Source organism: Schistosoma mansoni, chromosome 2 (genome assembly GCF_000237925.1).
Source record: "Schistosoma mansoni strain Puerto Rico chromosome 2, complete genome".
Taxonomy (NCBI): domain Eukaryota; kingdom Metazoa; phylum Platyhelminthes; class Trematoda; order Strigeidida; family Schistosomatidae; genus Schistosoma; species Schistosoma mansoni.
Genome location: NC_031496.1, coordinates 12,626,651 through 12,647,969, shown reverse-complemented (window position 1 = coordinate 12,647,969; position 21,319 = coordinate 12,626,651). Strand labels below are relative to the sequence as shown.

Sequence of the window (21,319 nt, the reverse complement as noted above, 5' to 3'; positions counted from 1 at the left end):
TGTCGCTGGCCAGGACTTGAGGATGATGTAAGAACTGTAATGCTGGCCTATCAACTTCTCTCCCCCCTTCAATAAGTTTTTGAATTGTTTGACTGTTCATTACCTCATATCTTATGAAGGATTACGGTTGTGAGAAGAGGAACTCTAGATCAGTCCTCAGACTTCCCTATCCAACCACATGAGAGCACTCGGTTAGAAGGTCCCGGCATCGAAATCTCTCAGATTTCGTATTGCGCGTCGCGGAGATAGCCCTCCAGTTGAGTGGGTCACAACTCAGAATCATCACAATCATTTCTGGGTGTCAGTATTTCGTAACCAAGACCGTACCTACTGTCCATTGTTTCGATATCTCCCTCTAATTCTTGACACAATGAGTTCTTTGGTCATCCACCTCTCCGTTTCCTGTCAGGATTCCAAGTTACCCTTGCCTCGTAATGCTGTTTGGTGATTTCTGCAATGTATGTTCTATCCACCTCCTGCGTCTTTTCTAAATCCCTCTTCAACTGGTTTGTTCTCTTCCACGGTAGGCCAACAGACATCGAGTTCCTTGTGTAGACAATTAGAATTACTTGTAAGTTGTTGATGATGGCTGTGGTAGTTCTCCCAGTTTCGGCTTCACACAACAGAACTGTCTTGACGTTCGCATTGAAGATTCTGATTTTGATGTTGGTTGACAGTTGTTTTGGGTTCCATATGTTCTTCAATTGTAGGAATGCTGTCCTGGCTTTGCCAATCCTCACCTTTACGTCTGCATCCGTTCTTCCTTGTTCATCGATGATGCTTCCCAGATACGTGAAAGATTTCACACCTTCCAGAGTTCCCCCATCAATTGTGATTTGGGTGGTGTTCTCTTTGTTGTATTTGAGGATGTTGCTTTTTCCTCTGTGTATGTTGAGGTCTACTGATGCAGAGGCTGCTGCTACGCTAGTCAAGGAAGTTCAAAAGATTTAAGTGGTTGTGGACAGAATAGAAGCTTTCGCTTAATGGGCTTCCGTGTTTAGTAGCAGTGGATCACCAATACCTCCAGTCAGGAACCTAGGTATATTGTCCGACAGAAGAGGAAAAAGAAATTGGTAACTCATAGTAAGATTTTATCCTTAGTTCTCAAGAATACTTCAGGTTTTCTCTTAAAGGAGGTATAGTGATGAATTCCATTCGATCAATTGATAGCAAATATCTTAACCAACTAAAAACAGGAAAAACAAATACAGCGTTAAGAATATAAAGTAAAAATTTTTATTCCTATATCAGAAGAAATAGCTCACGGTAAATTGTGAGGAGGCTGGTCTGTTATTGGGCATATAAACAATTTTCATGCTGAGCAAGAACCCAACAGTTGGCAAACTTTTATTCACTTCTCGTTGAGTGATGAAATCAGGACAATCTAAGATTGTGGTCGTGTGAAATTATGGCCTAATTCGTTATTAGTACTGCTCTTAAAATAAACATAATCCTAAAATTGTAGATATGTCATGATGTAACTGTTTAATCCATAAGATCCTACGTGGAAGTCACATCATTGTCTACAATGGCGCATCGTATAGTAACAATGCCCAATATATGGTGGAGAACACATTCAGACTGGAAATAGAACAATATATTTGATATGGATAAAAGAGATAAGACAACACACAAGAGTAACCACGCCTGCAAGGCCGAGCTATGCCATTCCATGTACTTCAGTTAATTGAATTCATTCTTTCCGCCTTCTTCATCGTTGGGATTTTCTTCGCGCTAAATGCTGAATATCTGTTTCCCCGGTTGTCTTGTGTACAGCTTTGAGGAATGTGTGGTTACAGCCCAATGCCACTACAGTCGTACAGTTTATTACACAACACAGTAAGCACATGAGGCTCGCGCCATGTCTTTTTTAAACAGAAACCCTTCACCACTCAGTAGAGGTAAATTGGAAACGCAATGTCTAGGTGAAATAATAAAGTACATAATTACCTTCTAGTTATAATATTTTTATTATAACAACGTATCACTGAATGAGTTTTAACCACTTCACTTTGGCCGGTAGAGCTAAATAAGTCCACTAAAGCTAATGTGGTCAGCATCCAATATCGAACACTTACAGAGCTATTGATTTTGGGGATTTATTTGCAGCTACAACATCTACGTAGAACAGTATATTAGAAAGTCCTGTTAGTACTGGAGAAGATTAGTGGACGTGTTAGTCCTTCCTCAGATTTCTCATTATCAGCCACTTTACTGCTTCATCTCGGTTTTCAAGAAATTTCACTACTACTGTTGCTCAAACCTCAAGGAAAAGTATAATAAGTAGTGTCAGACATAATACACGAACTAGTATTTCGCAGATTTGATACTCTCTAGCAAAGTTTAGAAGTTGGACAGGAGAAAAAGTGAGCAGATGACTTTGCAAACACTTAAGATGCATTTGAGTTCGAAAACGAAAATACTTGACAACAATTAGCAGTAACACAAACTTGAGATTAAAACAATAAGATAACGGATACTTTGTAGTGGGTTTACAGCACTGAAGTTTATATGTTGTCATTACCAACGCAACATTGGTCACACAGCCCTTTGACCTTCAAATGCTCAGTCAACTCCACACGAGTGTCACGGACACAGGCAGTTTCCGAGGCTTAAGTGGGACGGGGGTTAATTCTTTTGTATACTTTATAGGGTGAGGTTTCTTTATGCTACTTCATTGGGCGAGACCAAAGAACATGGACGACCTTTGAACGAATCCTAAATGACCTTGAGAAATATTAGCCAATCAGAAGACAGTTAGTGTACAGTAAAAATTTATTATACAAAACCAAAGAATTATAGTGGATATGTTCTTTTACATGAGTTAAAAACCTATCAAGGTTGGATATAGGTTCGGAAGTTCTAAAATCATATTGCATGCGGTACATGAATTCATCCAAATTGCTCCATAGTAGTCTGCCTCTGGAGCCATGATAGGGTCTCAAAAACTCTTTTAGTCTTGACCACATAGCTTCTATATTGTAAGTGTGCACCCCAGTAGTAGGGTCAACGAAATGGCGCTTGTGTATAACGACTTCATGCACATATCCCAGTCTACCTAGACACCTGTACGCTCTCCAATCATCTGTATAAACAGTAGTGCCCGGCAGCACATATTGCTGTATAATCGGTATGATTGTTGGTGCCTACCGGTTCCTGACTCTTTGGAAATGTCCCTTTTGTAATGATCTATCATATATTCCAAGGACCTGTGAGGTATATTTATGGAAGAGGTACTTACCCAATCTTCTTTAATACAACGGCCACGGTTGTATTTGCGTTTCCTTACAACCGTTTTGTCTATTTCAACAATGTTCCCCACTCCTCCATACAATTGCTGTACGCTCGTCAGTTTTGTTGCACAAATATCTCGGCAAAACTCATACCATTGAACTGCCGAAACTTCGCTTACATCGGCAAAGGTGGCAGCTAGTGTTACCGGTGCTTTTATTATCCAATTCTCAACAAGGAGCATAATTTGTCCCAACCTTAATTTTGACCGAGCGAAAAAAGTCCCTGTTCGAGCTGATTTCTTCTTCCAACATGAAGGACATCGAAAGATAATATCATCGCGATAGTCTGCACACCGTACAATGGTCATTTGACTACCGCAGTCACAAGTATAGGAGCTTCTTAATAATCCCTTTTCTTGTAGTCGCTCAATTATCACGTCTTCTCTAAAATCCGCTGTAAAGCGATCGTATGTAAGCATCATGTTGCGAAATTACCGCCGTTACTTTGAAAACCCGCGAAAGCTTCTGATTGGCTCGTCCATGTTCTTTAGTCTCGCCCTTCATTGTGATTACCGCGTAAATGAATTTATACGTAACCGTATTTATATATACATTTCGGGAAGCCCATGGTCACTATAAAAGACCTACACGTAATAGAATAAGAAGTTTTTGCCACAACAAAAGTATCGTTAAAGTTTCTCTGGCTAAACTAGTTGTAAAGGCCTGGAGATCAGAAGTCGACTTTACAGTGGGTTAATGAACTGGGATGTAAAGATCCGGTTCGTCATCTAGTGCCCTTTTTTAGTATTTTATGGTGCTTACAATTTTCAAAACCTTTTTGATATAAGTACTATCAAAATTTGTGAAATATATGGGTTGTCTAAATAAAGTCCGACTAGTTAAATCTAATTTCCTGTTATATACTTTACTGGTAACTCGTTAAAAACAAGTTCTCTAATCCCTCATAACTCGAGCCAAGCGATCCAAGGCTCGTCTATAAAATCAGAAACGAATCTTTGTATGACAAAGCAATCTCTTCTCTTCGGATGTAGACTCTCAAAATACTTTGCTTTTTAAAAAATCTGAGACACTGCTGTTCATGGTGTTCGTTCTTCGATTTCATCCCATAAAGTGGTAGAACAAAAGTGTTTGCCTTTGCACTTATTTACTTCATATATTTCGTTTTAAAGCAATGTGTAACTTATTAGCTTCCTAAATAGGACCTAGAAACAGTACTCCGCATTGATTGCGTTGTGCTAGATGCATCACCCAGACAGAAAATCTACACTTGCGTATGTTTACATCTAATTTCGTCAAGCCCTTCAAACTAACTTTTTTAACGAACAGTGTCATCCAAACAGTTACAATTTGTATATGTTTGTTTTATTACTATATCTGTATGCTTAACCACATGTTACAGCCTACTCACATCGCTCTTGCTAGCTAAAATATCAGTTGCTTAAATCTCTCGATGAATCATTCGTCTTCCTATATATATGCACCTGAACCTTATTAATTCATTCGACTCCTAATTCACTTTTGTATTTACTTGCTCGCTAGCGCTAGCATTTCTGCTCAGAACCGCTTTGTGTGCTTGTGGCTTGGTGATATTCTCTGTTCAATGACAAATTGTAGTTGACGCTTCGTATTGTCTATTGTAACTTGTACACCGTCGCGATTTATTCAAGAACGGTTATCGGGAAAATTGATATATAAAGCCTTAAGAATTGTGTCAAAGATAATCCACTACAAGTTCTACTATTCGGTGGTATGTAGGCTTACCCAAATCACCATTAACTGGTAATCAACGTCCATTCAAAGTACTTATAAAGAATAGTGGGAACTTGTCTGGACTCTATAAGAACTCTCGTCTAAATTAGAACGAATAGTTTCACAGTATTTGAGCGCCGAGTTGATGTAAGACATTAAATAGGAATAATATATTTGTAAAATCTCAGCGAATGAATTTGTAGTAAATCCAACGTTTCGCCTGGCAATCTGGTCCAAGCTTTTTCAAGGAATTATAATCAAACATTAAAATTATCGAATATAAATAGGTACATGGTTCTCCGAGTTCATTATACACTGAACTCTGGACTCTTGCTATGGTTGACCAGTAAAAATAGTCAAGAGGACCGTTTGCCTGGGAGCCTTTGTGAATGTTACTAGTGGCTTGGCAAATGAGATCACACTCATTCCCAATAATATAAATAGTCCCGAGGTACAAAGTCGTGTTTAAACATACTAAACAGGCTACTCCAATAGTTACAACTACCAATTAGTATTCACTAAAAATGATAACTCCGTTTTAGATTCTAATTTTATCCATATATCTTTGTTGGATGGTTACAAAAGTTCATGTAGTGGATTTTTAGCTTAGTGTCCCTCTTATCAGTAGATGTTGGCATAATATCTCAATCCAATAATTCAAGTGTCACTTTACTTCTATGGGAATATGGTTAGCACAAAATATCTGAGGATGCTTAGTTTCTTAATACCAGCTTAAATTAAGTTTCCATTGATAACTTTCTGTATTAAGTACACTCTGATTGCCATTCCAAAGCTGCACAAATATACAAATGTTTTTTAACCCAAAACTGGGTTCATGTAAGTTGATTTAGTGTAATTGTCAGCAAAAAATCTGTTCGTAATAGTCAGGAGCAGTTAATCACCGATAAAAATACACTAGTCCAAGAATCTAGTCATCCTAACTGTTACTATCAAGCAACTATTATTAGAAAGATGGATGTCGTTCTGCTGCATATTTATGGCAGCTTCAAAGTGAGGTCATTCACACCAATTCCTTACCTACGTTACTACCAGAAATTCCTTCGAAAAGTCACACTAACTTTTCCATTCACCTGCTTTAGGAGTTCATAAGTAGGTTCTTAGCGCTGGTGTTTTCTAATATATTTGATTTTTGGTTTTAATTTAAACTTTTATTCAAAGCAAGTTAGTAAGTTTTCCGTCCCTATTTACTTAGTATTCGGTACTAGCAATGTAACTGGTCAGTGATTCGTTTTTTACAGCTCTGATCAAAATAAGTGAGTCATTTATTTTCCACTTGTGGTTTTAGACAGTCAAAGCTATTACGACGATCCTGCAAACAACTCTAAAGATGGGTAAACAAAAAGCCAAAAAAATTGAAGACACAAGTCTTAAAGATAATCCTAATGACTTCACATTTGAAACAGGAAAATCACCTAAAACACTGAAAATAGGTGCACATAAGCACCATAATAAAGTCAAACCTATCAATCACAATGACCACAACGCATCTCTGTCATCTAATAAAATCGAACAAAAAAATGAAGCAGTTATTGTAAAAGGGTCTAAAAAAGATAAAAAGCTTAAACGGAAGCACAGTCCCTCTGATGCTCGGAGTGATAATACTATTCTTGATAGTACTGTGCTCAAGTCTGAAATGAGAAAGGAAAGTGCATCAGAATCACCGTTTAAAAAAAAGAAACATAATTCTACGTCTAATGGTCGGAACGAATGTGATTTAAATAACAAAATTGCTTGTCATGGAGTTGAAACGCTTCGGCTCAAAACAAATAACAAAGAAACTTCTTTGGAAGATAAAATACAGAACCTTTGTTCTGTGTTGGATGTTCATCCTAAGAGCACCTCTGATGACCAGAAAGCACCAGAGAGATCTAAGGAAGTCAAAGTCAGAAAAAATAAATCTGTAAATAAGTCAAAAGGAAGGAAAATAAAAGAGAACGTTTCCTCGTTAGGAATTCAAAGTCAAGGTATTTCTTCTGACCAAACAGTATCTAATACATCTAATGAAAGTAAGTTACCAGATGATATAAAAGTATCGTGTAACTCATCGAAATCCAAAAAGTGCAAACAGAATGCTCCGCGCAAGATTGAAAACGGAAAGTGGTATCACGAATTTCAACTTTCTAATGACGAAGAATATTTCACGAGTGATGAAAGTTCTATTGAAGTAGACAACTCACAAAGTCGAAGGTTAGTTATTCTGCAATGTTACATGTCTATTGTTTGAAATATTTTACCAATAATTCAGTTGCTTTTAATAAGATTATTAAGAATTCCAGTTAGATTTGTGTGCTGAAACTTTTCGAAAATACATATATACCTCTGTGTTTTATGTACAGAGTGAAACTCTCGCTTAGTAAACGCCATGAATAGCCAATGGATTTAACATAAGAGCTAATGTCCAAATTAAAAAACCAAGGACATGGAGCATAGGTTTTTTCAGTCATGGTGCAGAGCAAAAGGTTTTATCCCTCACGGTTTGAAGTGCATTTATGTCAATTGTAATCATAGTTTGAGTGATTTTAAATGAAACACTAGGAAAGAACACACTGCTTTTTTAAAAAATTTATTTATTTTTCTTTTTGTCTTTCTAAAGTCTCCAACGTCAACATAGACGACTGTCTAATGAACGTTTATCAAGAACTATATTCGTTGGCAATTTACCATTAAATATTACCAAAAAAAGAATAGAAGCTCTATTTAATAATGTGCTCAAAAATAATAAAATTTCATCTTCAGATTGCTGTGTAGAATCTGTCAGATTTCGTGGTGTAATTCCAGTTACTGGCGGTACTAGTAGATTAGCACGAAAACGTGCTGCTATCACGGGTGAATTTTCAGGTATATGTTCCTAACACATAATTTTTCTAGGTTTATGAATTTTTTTATGGTGGCCAAGCAGTTAAAGGTATCAACTTTCAAAAATCAATTTAAAGGTAGCCAAGTAGTATTACTAGACTTCATTTAGCTCAAATCTGACTACGTAAAACAAACTACTTGGCATATGAGTCCCACTACATTTAGTTAATTTTCGGACTTGTCATAATGTTTACAGACCTGGTCATGGGCCGTACAATATTCTAGTAGTTGAGTTTGTCTGTTGTGTTGATTTAGCTGGGATAAGATTAGACGGAATGTTCGGTCATCAAGGTCCAACTATTCCAATAAAGCCGTCTAGTTACTTGGAGGTGGTCTAACAACGTGTTCTCGACTCTTATGTACCTCTGTTCACACAGTATTCTGATATTACCATCAGGATTTTCAAAGAGTAAGTGGGATATATATATATATATATATCAGCTGCAAAAACTAACTAAAACTTTTTAAATCATACTAGACGAGCATAAATGTTTACAGCAACAATGCGAATTAGATAAATTCGTTTCTTATCCTCCCTAACTGTGTAAACCAGTTAATATTTACTAATTGTCATTAAAATAAGCAACATGCTCTTTGTTGTTTTAATAGCTGTAAAAGCTCCTTTATATATGACAACATAAAATTGCAGACTCTGAGTAACCGTTCTGATAAAAACAACTCCGCCATGTGAATCATTGTTTCAGATCTCAGCAGTTAAACTCCATAAATTTTAGTAATTAAAAATACTTTGATTAAATTCCCAATTAGACGAGTACAATTCATACTCTAGAAAAGAGATTTTGTGATAAGACTGCGGTTGGAGGTAATCTACAGAAATCCCTGGATCACTATCTCATCACGCAATATCGAGTCACTTAGACTTGTGAGTACATTTCAAGTTGATCGATAGAATTCGATCTGCACTAAGGAGGACCTGACATACGTAACATTAATCACTACCCAGTGATCAATCAGTTGTGAAGAGATATTTATCCTCTAAACAACGATGTTAAGTTTATTATCTAATAACGTTCTCTCTTGTCACAGTTTAAAAAATATTCAGTTTCTCTAGGATTTTGAATCACTTGAGTCAAAGAGGTTATAACTTTTAAAATAACAATTGAAAACTTTGACCGATTTATCAATCACAAATAATTAGATTATCCCAAAAATCACTGATGATAATCTGGAAATAATCTTGAATGCTATATATTTAACGTGAGTCGCTTGTAATTAACAACTAGTATGCGGGATAATAAAATACTTTAGAGAGCTGATATAAACGATATCAAGAAAAAACACTAAATTCAGTATATTGGATAACTCTTAGACTTTAAAAATTTCTTTATTCCAAGGGTAAATACACGGCAAGTTCACCTAGGGGAGTTGGAAAACCCTCATTCCAAACCAATGGTGCACATGGGCTCCAGTATCCTAAGGGAACAAATGGCGTATGAATCAATCGTTGGTCACAGGCTACCATAAGACTGCATCTCCTCACGATGCTCCACTGCCCTGTGGATCAGACCTTTAGGTCAAAGGCTCCGGGTGTGGCCCCCTAAGAAAACCACCTGCTTCAGTCTGGGCACCTGGGCAGTATCACAGCCCTCACACAAATCGAATGAGATTTGTGCGGCGCATATATATCTGGTTCTTCCTTATACCAATATTTATGTGTTTAAATAAATAAATAAATAAAACAATCATATAGTGAGTTAAATGAAGTGTATACTTGTTATTGTTCATTTAAGAAAATTATATTATCTTAGTGATCTTAATAATCAAAGTAATTTTTTTCTCACGTATATTGATAAAAATCAGGTGTTTCCAAATTTCGTATGGGTTATGTTGTTCTAACAACAAAGATCGGTATCCCAATTGTACTTTCGTTAAATGGATGCTGTTTAAATTCGAATGGTTTTATTGTGAATCCGGAAGAATCAATAAATGTAATTGATGATAAAACTGAATCTATTAATAATAGTAGTAGTAATAATAATACTAATGACGTATATCATATTCGAGTTGACAAAGCAACTGATAATGATAAAACACATTGTAAACTAGATAATTGTGTTTTTGTGGGCAATCTGCCATTCGATTGTACTGAAGAAGAGGTTAGTTTACGGTTCTCTTTAATGTATGAATTATTTATGTAGTAAATTTGTTTGATTTTTGTTTATTTTCTTGAGACTTCTGATTTGTTTTCTGCGACTTGTCACATTTGTCTAAAATGAATTGAAAAATGGAGTTTTTACACTCATGATTGAGTATCCTCATGTGTTTAAACGGTCCAATCGCAATTCGACTAATCGTAAAGCATCATTATTCTAGTTTGTTAAGTTTTCTAACTTGATGTGTAAAATAATTTCTATCGTGGAATAACCGACCAAAGATTTGGTGAAAAACTAAGCGGAATGATTTAAAAATTGATGAGGTTGGTTAATTGTGATCATTCACTAACTAAAAGCCTTGAAAGACATAATATTGTGGTGTGGGCTACTTATATCGACATAAGTAGTATATATCGTGAGTCAGGAATAAAATATCTGGCAGCAGAAGATTGAGAAAACTGAGTAGGGAAGAACAGAAACAGAAAGCAATAGTGTGGAAATCCAGGAACTCTGAAGCCTGAGACAATTAATGAACATTTCGCAAATGAGGTATCAGAGTATGGTTTTTCGATTTTATCAAGAAAAATAGTTGGTTGTCCTCACCTGTGTTCTCATTCACTACAATACTATTTGTTTTCTACCCGTTCAAAAATCCGGACGACCTTTTTTCCAACTGCAAATATCGTAGTAAATGTCTCTGTTTCAAATTTACTTGAAGTAACAAGTATGTTTAATAACCCTATAATGTAGTTCAGTGCTTTAATAAAAAACCCTCAATCTTTACCAATGCTTAATACTGAAAGCTTCCATCATAAGCACCATTCTGGTTGGTATATTTTTTTCCTTGTTCATCATTTGGAAACTCAGAGACCTTCGCCCTAGAATTCATACATCATATAATATGCTAGAAATATGTCAAACAATCATATCGATGTAAATACAATGCAGCTAATCATTGTATATGTTCATATTTTAAATGAGAATAAGATAGGAATTTTTAAGATAATGCACATTTTGTATTGAGAATTATATACTATAACTAAACATATAGTATTGATTAAAGTAAGCAGATCTCAAATCTTAAAATGAGTAGATTTTTAAGAAGAGTATTGTGCGAAACCCAATGTACATGACCACAACTCAATCAGGTAACATGAAATAGCCAATATTAGAGCTGATTTTGTAGAAACATTTCTACTTTAACATGTAAATCCATATAAACTATCATCTTTCTCCCTTTGATGTGTTCTACATTTTTATTTCATAGATTTACAGTACTTTGTCTACATTAGGCTCAATTAAAAGTGTTCGTCTAATACGTGATTCTCAAACTGGTGCTGTACGTGGATTCGGTTATGTAGCATACAACGATCCATCGATTATACCATTAGCTATACGTTCATCGAATACACTGAGTATACGTGAGAGACAAATAAGAATTATGGAGTATAAAGTGAAGAAAATTAAAAATAAAGAAGGCTATCAACAGACTAAATTTCATCATCATCGTCATGATAGAAATAATAAAATATTCAATACTGATCCGAAGAAAAAGGACAAACGAGAAAAAAAAGCAATGAAGAAGGAAAAGATGAAGGAAAAACACCCAGTCAAGTTAACTCATAGCAACACTGATGATAGCAATAGTAAAAAGATGTCAAAAAATAATAAAGTGCTTTCTAAGAAAAAAAACAAAAAGAAAAAAATTGAATAATATAAAGATATACGAAAAATAAACTGGTTGGAAACTACGAAATTATTAATGTAAATGTGTATATGTATATTTCAAATATAATTTAAATCACAAATTATATCATGTACATAATGTAATGATGCATATTGCGTCAAATAAATAACTGGTTGTAATTAAACTTTGTATTTGCTAGTATATGTAGATTTAGAATTCACCATTCAATATATATATTGTTCGCACTTCCGAAATCAATCAGTTAGCGATGTAGAGTGACTGTGGCTAACAATGTCAATTTCTAATACAGACCAAGTATCTAGGATCGTTCCTACCTTGCTACAAGAAAGGGAGAACTTGTTTTGAATTTCATGTGGAGTCGTATTCGTGAATAGTTTCACTTTTAGACAAGATTGATATTTATTGCCCCAACCTGTTATCAATGGCTCTTTAGTCAATCTTAGCCCATAGAGAAATTTGTATCCAAAATTACGGCAACATAATCACAATCTGATTTTATTATTGAATATTCTTCGATATTTTAAATTTGATTGATCTCACGCCTCGAAGTTTGCCATAAATCAACAATGAATTAATCGACGCTGTAAATGGTGCACTGTTGAATTCCGATCAAAATTTCTACTTAATCTTCAGAATTACTCTTATGATTAGTTTAATACATTTATTTTAAATATCCATGTTCAAGTAAAATCGAAAACATAAATTTTGTTATTGGAAACCATCTGAGATCTCGAATATATTCCATGAAAATGTCGAATCGTTAAAGCAGGATAAACGACCTATATTTGAATATTGCTTGGGCTAATATGTTTAGTGGTGGCAATTTTTTGCTGTCATTACTACTCTCCCAGATATGACTTTAATGTCTTATCGTGCATATAAAGAAGGAATAAAAAGTCATCGTAATATGCACAAATAAATCAATCTAGCAAAACTCCGTGATTTAAAAGTTCGACTTTCTAATCTAACCATTTTACAGCATTAAGTATTATATGTGTCGATACCAAGGTTTAACTTCAAAAATTTCAAGTGATTTGAGCATTGGGTGTAAAGTTAGTAACGAAATATTATATTTGTAATATCGTAACTGATGGAAATTTGGATTTCTGACGTATTTATGTACTTTGAAGAAATGGCTCACACTACGTCAAGAGACTACAAATATATTGTTATTTTATTGGTACGAAGTGCGATTTTGATGGAGGTCACGTAACGAAGTGAATGTTAACAGTAACTTCACATGATATTACTCTTATACTAGGTCTTGGTATCCAACACTATCTTTTGTTTATGGGGAGATATATACCTGATAGTATGGTATACTAGCTGGTAACCGGTTAAATGTGTTTGGAGAAGTTATTAGCATGGTATTATGAAGCATTTTACAATTGAGGAACATATGGAACCAAAAACAACTGTCAACCAACATCAAAATCAGAATATTTAATGCAAACGTCATGACAGTTCTGTTGTGCGGAGCCGAAACTCGGAGAACAACCATCAACAACTTACAAGTTATTCTAAACAATTGTCTACACAAGGAACTCGATGTCTGTTAGCCTACCGTGGAAGAGAATGTTAGGATATTCACAAGAATATCCCAAAAATTATATTGAGCCTAACTCTATCTCGAACGTAAAGTGGTATGTTTTCAGACCTTTCACATGTTATTTCCTATTGGTCAATATTTACAGTTGTCCCAACTATAACCTTTACGTGTCGTTTTCCTATTCTTCATTATTGACAGTTGTCCCAACTATAACCTTTACGTGTTGTTTTCCTATTGGTAAATATTCACGGTCATCCTAACTGTATAAATATGCATTGTCTGTAAATTATTTTCGTTCTGCCTCTGACCCCATAAACAATTCTCATTTGACGGTTGTGTTCTGATTTATTGGAGTTTGGGGAACAGTATTGGGGTCGTACTGGGATATCTGAAGTTGGTCAATCGGTAGAAATTCGACTAGTCCTATCGTAATACGTAATATTTGGCGACGGAGATTTAGCAAACGAGTTGCTGACTAGCTACGGATCCAGCCAAATTAGAAGAATTGTTCAAACAACAGCTGAAGCTGATGGAGATGCTTACTCAGGCGCACATCTCTTCGCGAGTCTCATGTACACCGACAATCCCTCAATCAGTCGACGGTATTACCAGTGGTATTTCAGAGTTTCTTTATGATCCTGATGCCAATATTACATTTGATACCTGGTTCAGACATTATGAAGATCTTTTTAAAGTTGACCTTGCCGACAGAGACGATTCGTGGAAGGTGCGTCTTCTACTTCGAAAACTTGGTCCATCAGAGCTTGATAAGTATTGCAACTTCATTCTACTGCAGAACCCACGAAACCGTTCCTTCGATACCACTGTTCAAACCCCCAGCCAACTTTTTGGTGACCATCATTCACTCTTCAATACTCGCTATCGCTGCCTAAAACTGGTCATGAATGAGTCCGATGACTTCCTAACCCATGTTGGCATTGTCAACCGTGAGTGCGAACGGTTCAAGCTCAAATCCCTTACCGACGACCAATTCAAATCCCTCGTATTCATATGCAGTCTTCAGTCACCCGAATTCTCCGACATCAGAACTTGATTGCCTAACCGCCTTGAACAAGACCCAACACTGACACTTAATGCGATCACCGACGAGTATCAACGCATTATCAACCTGTATCGTGACACTACTTTGGTTCAATCTGGGGGCCAGGGTGGTTCCGAAGTTCACGCTGTTCAACGTCAGGACAAATCTCCGAGATCGACAACCTGTGGTCCTTCGAAAGCCAGTGCTGTTTCTTTCTCTAACCAATCCAGACCGGCTCAGAAGAAGCCCCCCTCGCCATGTTGGCACTGTGGAGCTTGGCATTATGTGACATTTTGTCCATTCAAACAGCAGGTGTGCGATCGCTGTCAAAAAGTTGGTCACAAAAGCGGATTTTGCCAATCCAATCGACCCATTGGTCGTCGAAATGCACAAACGCAGCGTCGTTTTCCTAAAAAGCAGCTTACCTCATCAAGGAGTTTAGCAGCAGTCTTCCACACCCATACCGCCACGCGACGCAAATTTCTAACCCTCTCAATCAATGGTCAGCCAGTTCGATTGCAGTTGGATACTGCATCAGATATCACTATTCTGTCGAAAGAGACTTGGCGAACCTTGGGTCAACCACCCATCAAACCATTTTCGCAGACAGCCGTCAGTGCATGTGGAGGTCATCTTCGTCTTCATGGTGAACTTAATTGCTGTATTTCGTTCAGAAGTACAACCTTCAATGGTACGTGCTACATCACCAAATCCCCTCTCAACCTTCTGGGTTTAGATTGGTTCGAAGAGCTTGGTCTTGCCAATCTTCCTATCAGCACTATCTGTAATCAAGTTCAAACTCCTGCTACTACACAACGGCATGCTGCAGACCTCCAAAAACGATTCATTGGACTCTTTCAGCCTGGTCTCGGACTTTGTTCCACAACAGAAGCTGTTTTGAAACTTCAGCCAGAAGCTACCCCAGTTTTTCGTCCGAAACGTCCAGTTCCATACTCATCTTTACCTCTGGTTGACGCTGAACTTCAACGTTTGGAAACTGAAGGTGTCCTTGTACCTGTTTCTTATTCATCATGGGCTTCACCAATTGTGGTTGTAAAATAGTCTAATGGTTCCATACACATCTGTGCAGACTTCTCCACGGGACTCAATGCGGCACTACAACAGCATCATTATCTGCTGCTGATCCCAGATGATTCATCTACTATTTTAAATGGTGGAACCTACTTTGCTAAGCTAGATCTCGCGGATGCTTACCTTCAAATTCCTGTCGCTCCTGAATCGAGAGAGTTGTTGACAATCAACACTCACCGAGGACTTTTCCAGTATACCCGGTTACCCTTTGGTATCAAGACTGCTCCAGCGATCTCCCAGCAGATCATGGATACTATTCTAGCAGATGTTCCTGGTGTTGCTACATACCTTGACGACGTCCTCATTGTCGACTCAACAGCTGATGAACTGCATTCCAGAACATATTCAGTTCTACAACACCTCCAGGATAATGGTTTTCGACTCCGTCCAGAGAAATGTCAGTTCTTCTTACGCTCTGTTAAATACCTGGGGTTTATCTTTGATGCTTCCGGACGACATCCTGATCCTCAAAATACTCATGCAATCCAACAAATGCCTGCTCCCACTGATGTCTCATCACTGCGATCATTTTTGAGAATGGTCAGCTACTATTCAGCATTTCTTTCATCACTGCATGATGTACGATATCCATTAAATCATCTGCTAGAAAAGAATGCTACTTGGAATTGGTCCACGCAATGTGAGTCAGCTTTTTCAAAACTTAAAGCCATGTTAAGCTCCAAGCTACTGCTAACCCACTACAATCCGAAACTACCCATCGTGGTTGCTGCTGACGCTTCAACACATGGACTGGGTGCCGTGCTCCTGCATGTCTTTCCCGACGGTTCAGAGAAAGCGGTGATGCATGCTTCGAGAACGCCAACGCCCAACGTTGAAGACGATTAGCAGAATGAACAGGAATGCCTTTCTTTGATCCAAAGATTGATAACAACGGCTTTATTTATGGGCGCCGTTTCACTTTGCTCACAGACCATAAGCCGTGGTTATCAATCTTTGGATCAAAGAAAGGCATTCCTGTTCATTCTGCTAATCGTCTTCACGTTGGGCGTTGGCGTTCTCGAAGCATGCATCACCGCTTTCTCTGAACCGTCGGGAAAGACATGCAGGAGCACGGCACCCAGTCCATGTGTTGAAGCGTCAGCAGCAACCACGATGGGTAGTTTCGGATTGTAGTGGGTTAGCAGTAGCTTGGAGCTTAACATGGCTTTAAGTTTTGAAAAAGCTGACTCACATTGCGTGGACCAATTCCAAGTAGCATTCTTTTCTAGCAGATGATTTAATGGATATCGTACATCATGCAGTGATGAAAGAAATGCTGAATAGTAGCTGACCATTCTCAAAAATGATCGCAGTGATGAGACATCAGTGGGAGCAGGCATTTGTTGGATTGCATGAGTATTTTGAGGATCAGGATGTCGTCCGGAAGCATCAAAGATAAACCCCAGGTATTTAACGGAGCGTAAGAAGAACTGACATTTCTCTGGACGGAGTCGAAAACCATTATCCTGGAGGTGTTGTAGAACTGAATATGTTCTGGAATGCAGTTCATCAGCTGTTGAGCCGACAATGAGGACGTCGTCAAGGTATGTAGCAACACCAGGAACATCTGCTAGAATAGTATCCATGATCTGCTGGGAGATCGCTGGAGCAGTCTTGATACCAAAGGGTAACCGGGTATACTGGAAAAGTCCTCGGTGAGTGTTGATTGTCAACAACTCTCTCGATTCAGGAGCGACAGGAATTTGAAGGTAAGCATCCGCGAGATCTAGCTTAGCAAAGTAGGTTCCACCATTTAAAATAGTAGATGAATCATCTGGGATCAGCAGCAGATAATGATGCTGTTGTAGTGCCGCATTGAGTCCCGTGGAGAAGTCTGCACAGATGTGTATGGAACCATTAGACTATTTTACAACCACAATTGGTGAAGCCCATGATGAATAAGAAACAGGTACAAGGACACCTTCAGTTTCCAAACGTTGAAGTTCAGCGTCAACCAGAGGTAAAGATGAGTATGGAACTGGACGTTTCGGACGAAAAACTGGGGTAGCTTCTGGCTGAAGTTTCAAAACAGCTTCTGTTGTGGAACAAAGTCCGAGACCAGGCTGAAAGAGTCCAATGAATCGTTTTTGGAGGTCTGCAGCATGCCGTTGTGTAGTAGCAGGAGTTTGAACTTGATTACAGATAGTGCTGATAGGAAGATTGGCAAGACCAAGCTCTTCGAACCAATCTAAACCCAGAAGGTTGAGAGGGGATTTGGTGATGTAGCACGTACCATTGAAGGTTGTACTTCTGAACGAAATACAGCAATTAAGTTCACCATGAAGACGAAGATGACCTCCACATGCACTGACGGCTGTCTGCGAAAATGGTTTGATGGGTGGTTGACCCAAGGTTCGCCAAGTCTCTTTCGACAGAATAGTGATATCTGATGCAGTATCCAACTGCAATCGAACTGGCTGACCATTGATTGAGAGGGTTAGAAATTTGCGTCGCGTGGCGGTATGGGTGTGGAAGACTGCTGCTAAACTCCTTGATGAGGTAAGCTGCTTTTTAGGAAAACGACGCTGCGTTTGTGCATTTCGACGACCAATGGGTCGATTGGATTGGCAAAATCCGCTTTTGTGACCAACTTTTTGACAGCGATCGCACACCTGCTGTTTGAATGGACAAAATGTCACATAATGCCAAGCTCCACAGTGCCAACATGGCGAGGGGGGCTTCTTCTGAGCCGGTCTGGATTGGTTAGAGAAAGAAACAGCACTGGCTTTCGAAGGACCACAGGTTGTCGATCTCGGAGATTTGTCCTGACGTTGAACAGCGTGAACTTCGGAACCACCCTGGCCCCCAGATTGAACCAAAGTAGTGTCACGATACAGGTTGATAATGCGTTGATACTCGTCGGTGATCGCATTAAGTGTCAGTGTTGGGTCTTGTTCAAGGCGGTTAGGCAATCAAGTTCTGATGTCGGAGAATTCGGGTGACTGAAGACTGCATATGAATACGAGGGATTTGAATTGGTCGTCGGTAAGGGATTTGAGCTTGAACCGTTCGCACTCACGGTTGACAATGCCAACATGGGTTAGGAAGTCATCGGACTCATTCATGACCAGTTTTAGGCAGCGATAGCGAGTATTGAAGAGTGAATGATGGTCACCAAAAAGTTGGCTGGGGGTTTGAACAGTGGTATCGAAGGAACGGTTTCGTGGGTTCTGCAGTAGAATGAAGTTGCAATACTTATCAAGCTCTGATGGACCAAGTTTTCGAAGTAGAAGACGCACCTTCCACGAATCGTCTCTGTCGGCAAGGTCAACTTTAAAAAGATCTTCATAATGTCTGAACCAGGTATCAAATGTAATATTGGCATCAGGATCATAAAGAAACTCTGAAATACCACTGGTAATACCGTCGACTGATTGAGGGATTGTCGGTGTACATGAGACTCGCGAAGAGATGTGCGCCTGAGTAAGCATCTCCATCAGCTTCAGCTGTTGTTTGAACAATTCTTCTAATTTGGCTGGATCCGTAGCTAGTCAGCAACTCGTTTGCTAAATCTCCGTCGCCAAATATTACGTATTACGATAGGACTAGTCGAATTTCTACCGATTGACCAACTTCAGATATCCCAGTACGACCCCAATACTGTTCCCCAAACTCCAATAAATCAGAACACAACCGTCAAATGAGAATTGTTTATGGGGTCAGAGGCAGAACGAAAATAATTTACAGACAATGCATATTTATACAGTTAGGATGACCGTGAATATTTACCAATAGGAAAACAACACGTAAAGGTTATAGTTGGGACAACTGTCAATAATGAAGAATAGGAAAACGACACGTAAAGGTTATAGTTGGGACAACTGTAAATATTGACCAATAGGAAATAACATGTGAAAGGTCTGAAAACATACCACTTTACGTTCGAGATAGAGTTAGGCTCAATATAATTTTTGGGATATTCTTGTGAATATCCTAACATTCTCTTCCACGGTAGGCTAACAGACATCGAGTTCCTTGTGTAGACAATTGTTTAGAATTTTTGGGATATTCTTGTGAATATCTTAACAATCAGTACGCAGTTGTTTTTTTGATGAAGCTGTCCGGTGCTTCCCAGTTTTTAATAGTGGTCTAGCCAAGATCAATTAATGATTTAAAACCTTGAAAATTCTATAATCTCTACAAAACACTATACTTATTTCCTCAGTGGTGACTAGCGTCAAAACGTAATACCTAGAGTTTTAGTAAGAAGCCGAGATCAGGGAGGTTTGGTTATGTCGGGTGTGGGATCGTTATCCACTGCAGACAATAGATGGTCGAGCAATATGAATTGATTGAAATTATTGAGATGTTCCCTTAGCCTGGGTAAACCTTTTTAAAAGACTTTACGGACATAGATACTACGTTCAGTGGCCCACATACGCAGGATTTTAATCGTAATACTGACAAATATCGTTTATAAAAGCCGAAAGCAAATATTATTAACCAAATAGTTTTCAGTGATACAGTGTGATTATCACACCTCATTAGCGTAGCGAGATGAAACCGCTGGGGCATATTTCAGAGTAGTAGAGCTGGCAACAGTACTAGTAGTAATATAAACGATTAGACATCGAAGAAATACAGATTAGCGGAATCAAAGATTATAAAGTGATTCAGAAGCTCAGGATCTAAGGGAAGACATAGTGTGAACGTTCCTGCGCCAATCCAAACGATTTAGAGCCAAGTCGCCCATAGTCTGTTAACCATTGGTTACACTAAACACGCAAACCCCAACCAGGTAGTCTACACCTACCTACATAACTCAGACAAACAGTCATTGTCTGATGCAACGTTTACTCGCGCAATCGTTAACGATGTTACTCTACTTATGTGATGAGTTTACGTGCAGAATCTCTTCGATTCTGAAGCTTGTTCTCCGTCAACATCGCATGCTTCAAGCATTCTACGAAGCCGTTGTGACTTTGACGGTCTAATAAACCCATCTGTATATCATGTTTAGCTACCTTCATCCTAAGAAGTCATGGAGCACTCAGGTAGTCAAACTTTAATCCTAATACCTAAAAATCCTCAAAACGTTGTGAAGAACCTACTTGCGTTTTAGAATTTGGTAGTTATATTCCTGAAATACCAGGAAGACTACTTTTATGTTTTGATGTTGAGAAACAAACGTAGTTGAGTTTCTTAAACTCCCAAAATAGCACTATTAACTTTAATTTTGAACGTATTGACTTTTGGGTAAAGTACACTCACTAAAACATCACTTTAAAATTTTCAATTCACTTTATATTTTTAAGAAATCTCGAAGATTGTCATTTGCCTACCTCTGTCTTAGCTGCATTTTGGACACTGAAAAAAATAGTTATTGCTAATGTGATTTGTAAAGAAACAATCTGTCTAATAAAGAATTAGTAATTAAACACTATTTACCTTTCAGTTTAACCTGATTAATGAAAATTAGAGGATGTAGGGATGATTAAAATTTGGCCTTTATGATGTATACCAGAGACATTTAACAGTCATTTTACGATTGACATAGTACATGTTAATGAATGGTTTTCACAGTTATCATAACCGGGTACCACGTTGATCTCGCTAAATGATTAAAATGGATAGAGGAATAGGCTAGTTTTTTTTAAACGAACTTGACATAAACAAACCACAAAAGGAAAACTCAGGTGTATTTTTTTTTCCAACGTATACATTCAATTTATCATACTATCTAAAAAAATCTTATAAATGTATCAAAAACAGGAGATAAATTGAAACAGGAAACTTTTGAACACAGCATATATATATAAACAAAATGATGAAAGTGATGGGAAACACGAGAGAGAGAGAGAAAAGAATGATCTTTTATACAGAGAGGCAATATTCATTGAAAAAACCCAGTATAAGTATGCATATAATATACAGTATGTTAAATATGAATTACAGCATCTTCAAATAAACAAAATCGCGAAACTGTTTGTTACT

The 21,319-nt window shown here is 37.8% G+C and overlaps 1 protein-coding gene across 1 annotated transcript; it reads left to right on the top strand.

The window, feature by feature from the left end:
- Window positions 1–6,351: 6,351 nt before the first annotated feature.
- Smp_130190 (putative rna binding protein) lies at window positions 6,352–11,805 on the top strand (the record flags this gene model as incomplete). Its single annotated transcript, XM_018795726.1, has 4 exons — window positions 6,352–7,211; window positions 7,618–7,862; window positions 9,906–9,997; window positions 11,262–11,805. The coding sequence occupies 4 exons, from the start codon at window positions 6,352–6,354 to the stop codon at window positions 11,706–11,708; spliced, it is 1,644 nt and encodes a 547-aa protein (XP_018650009.1). The 3' UTR covers window positions 11,709–11,805.
- Between the last annotated feature and the right edge of the window lie 9,514 nt (window positions 11,806–21,319).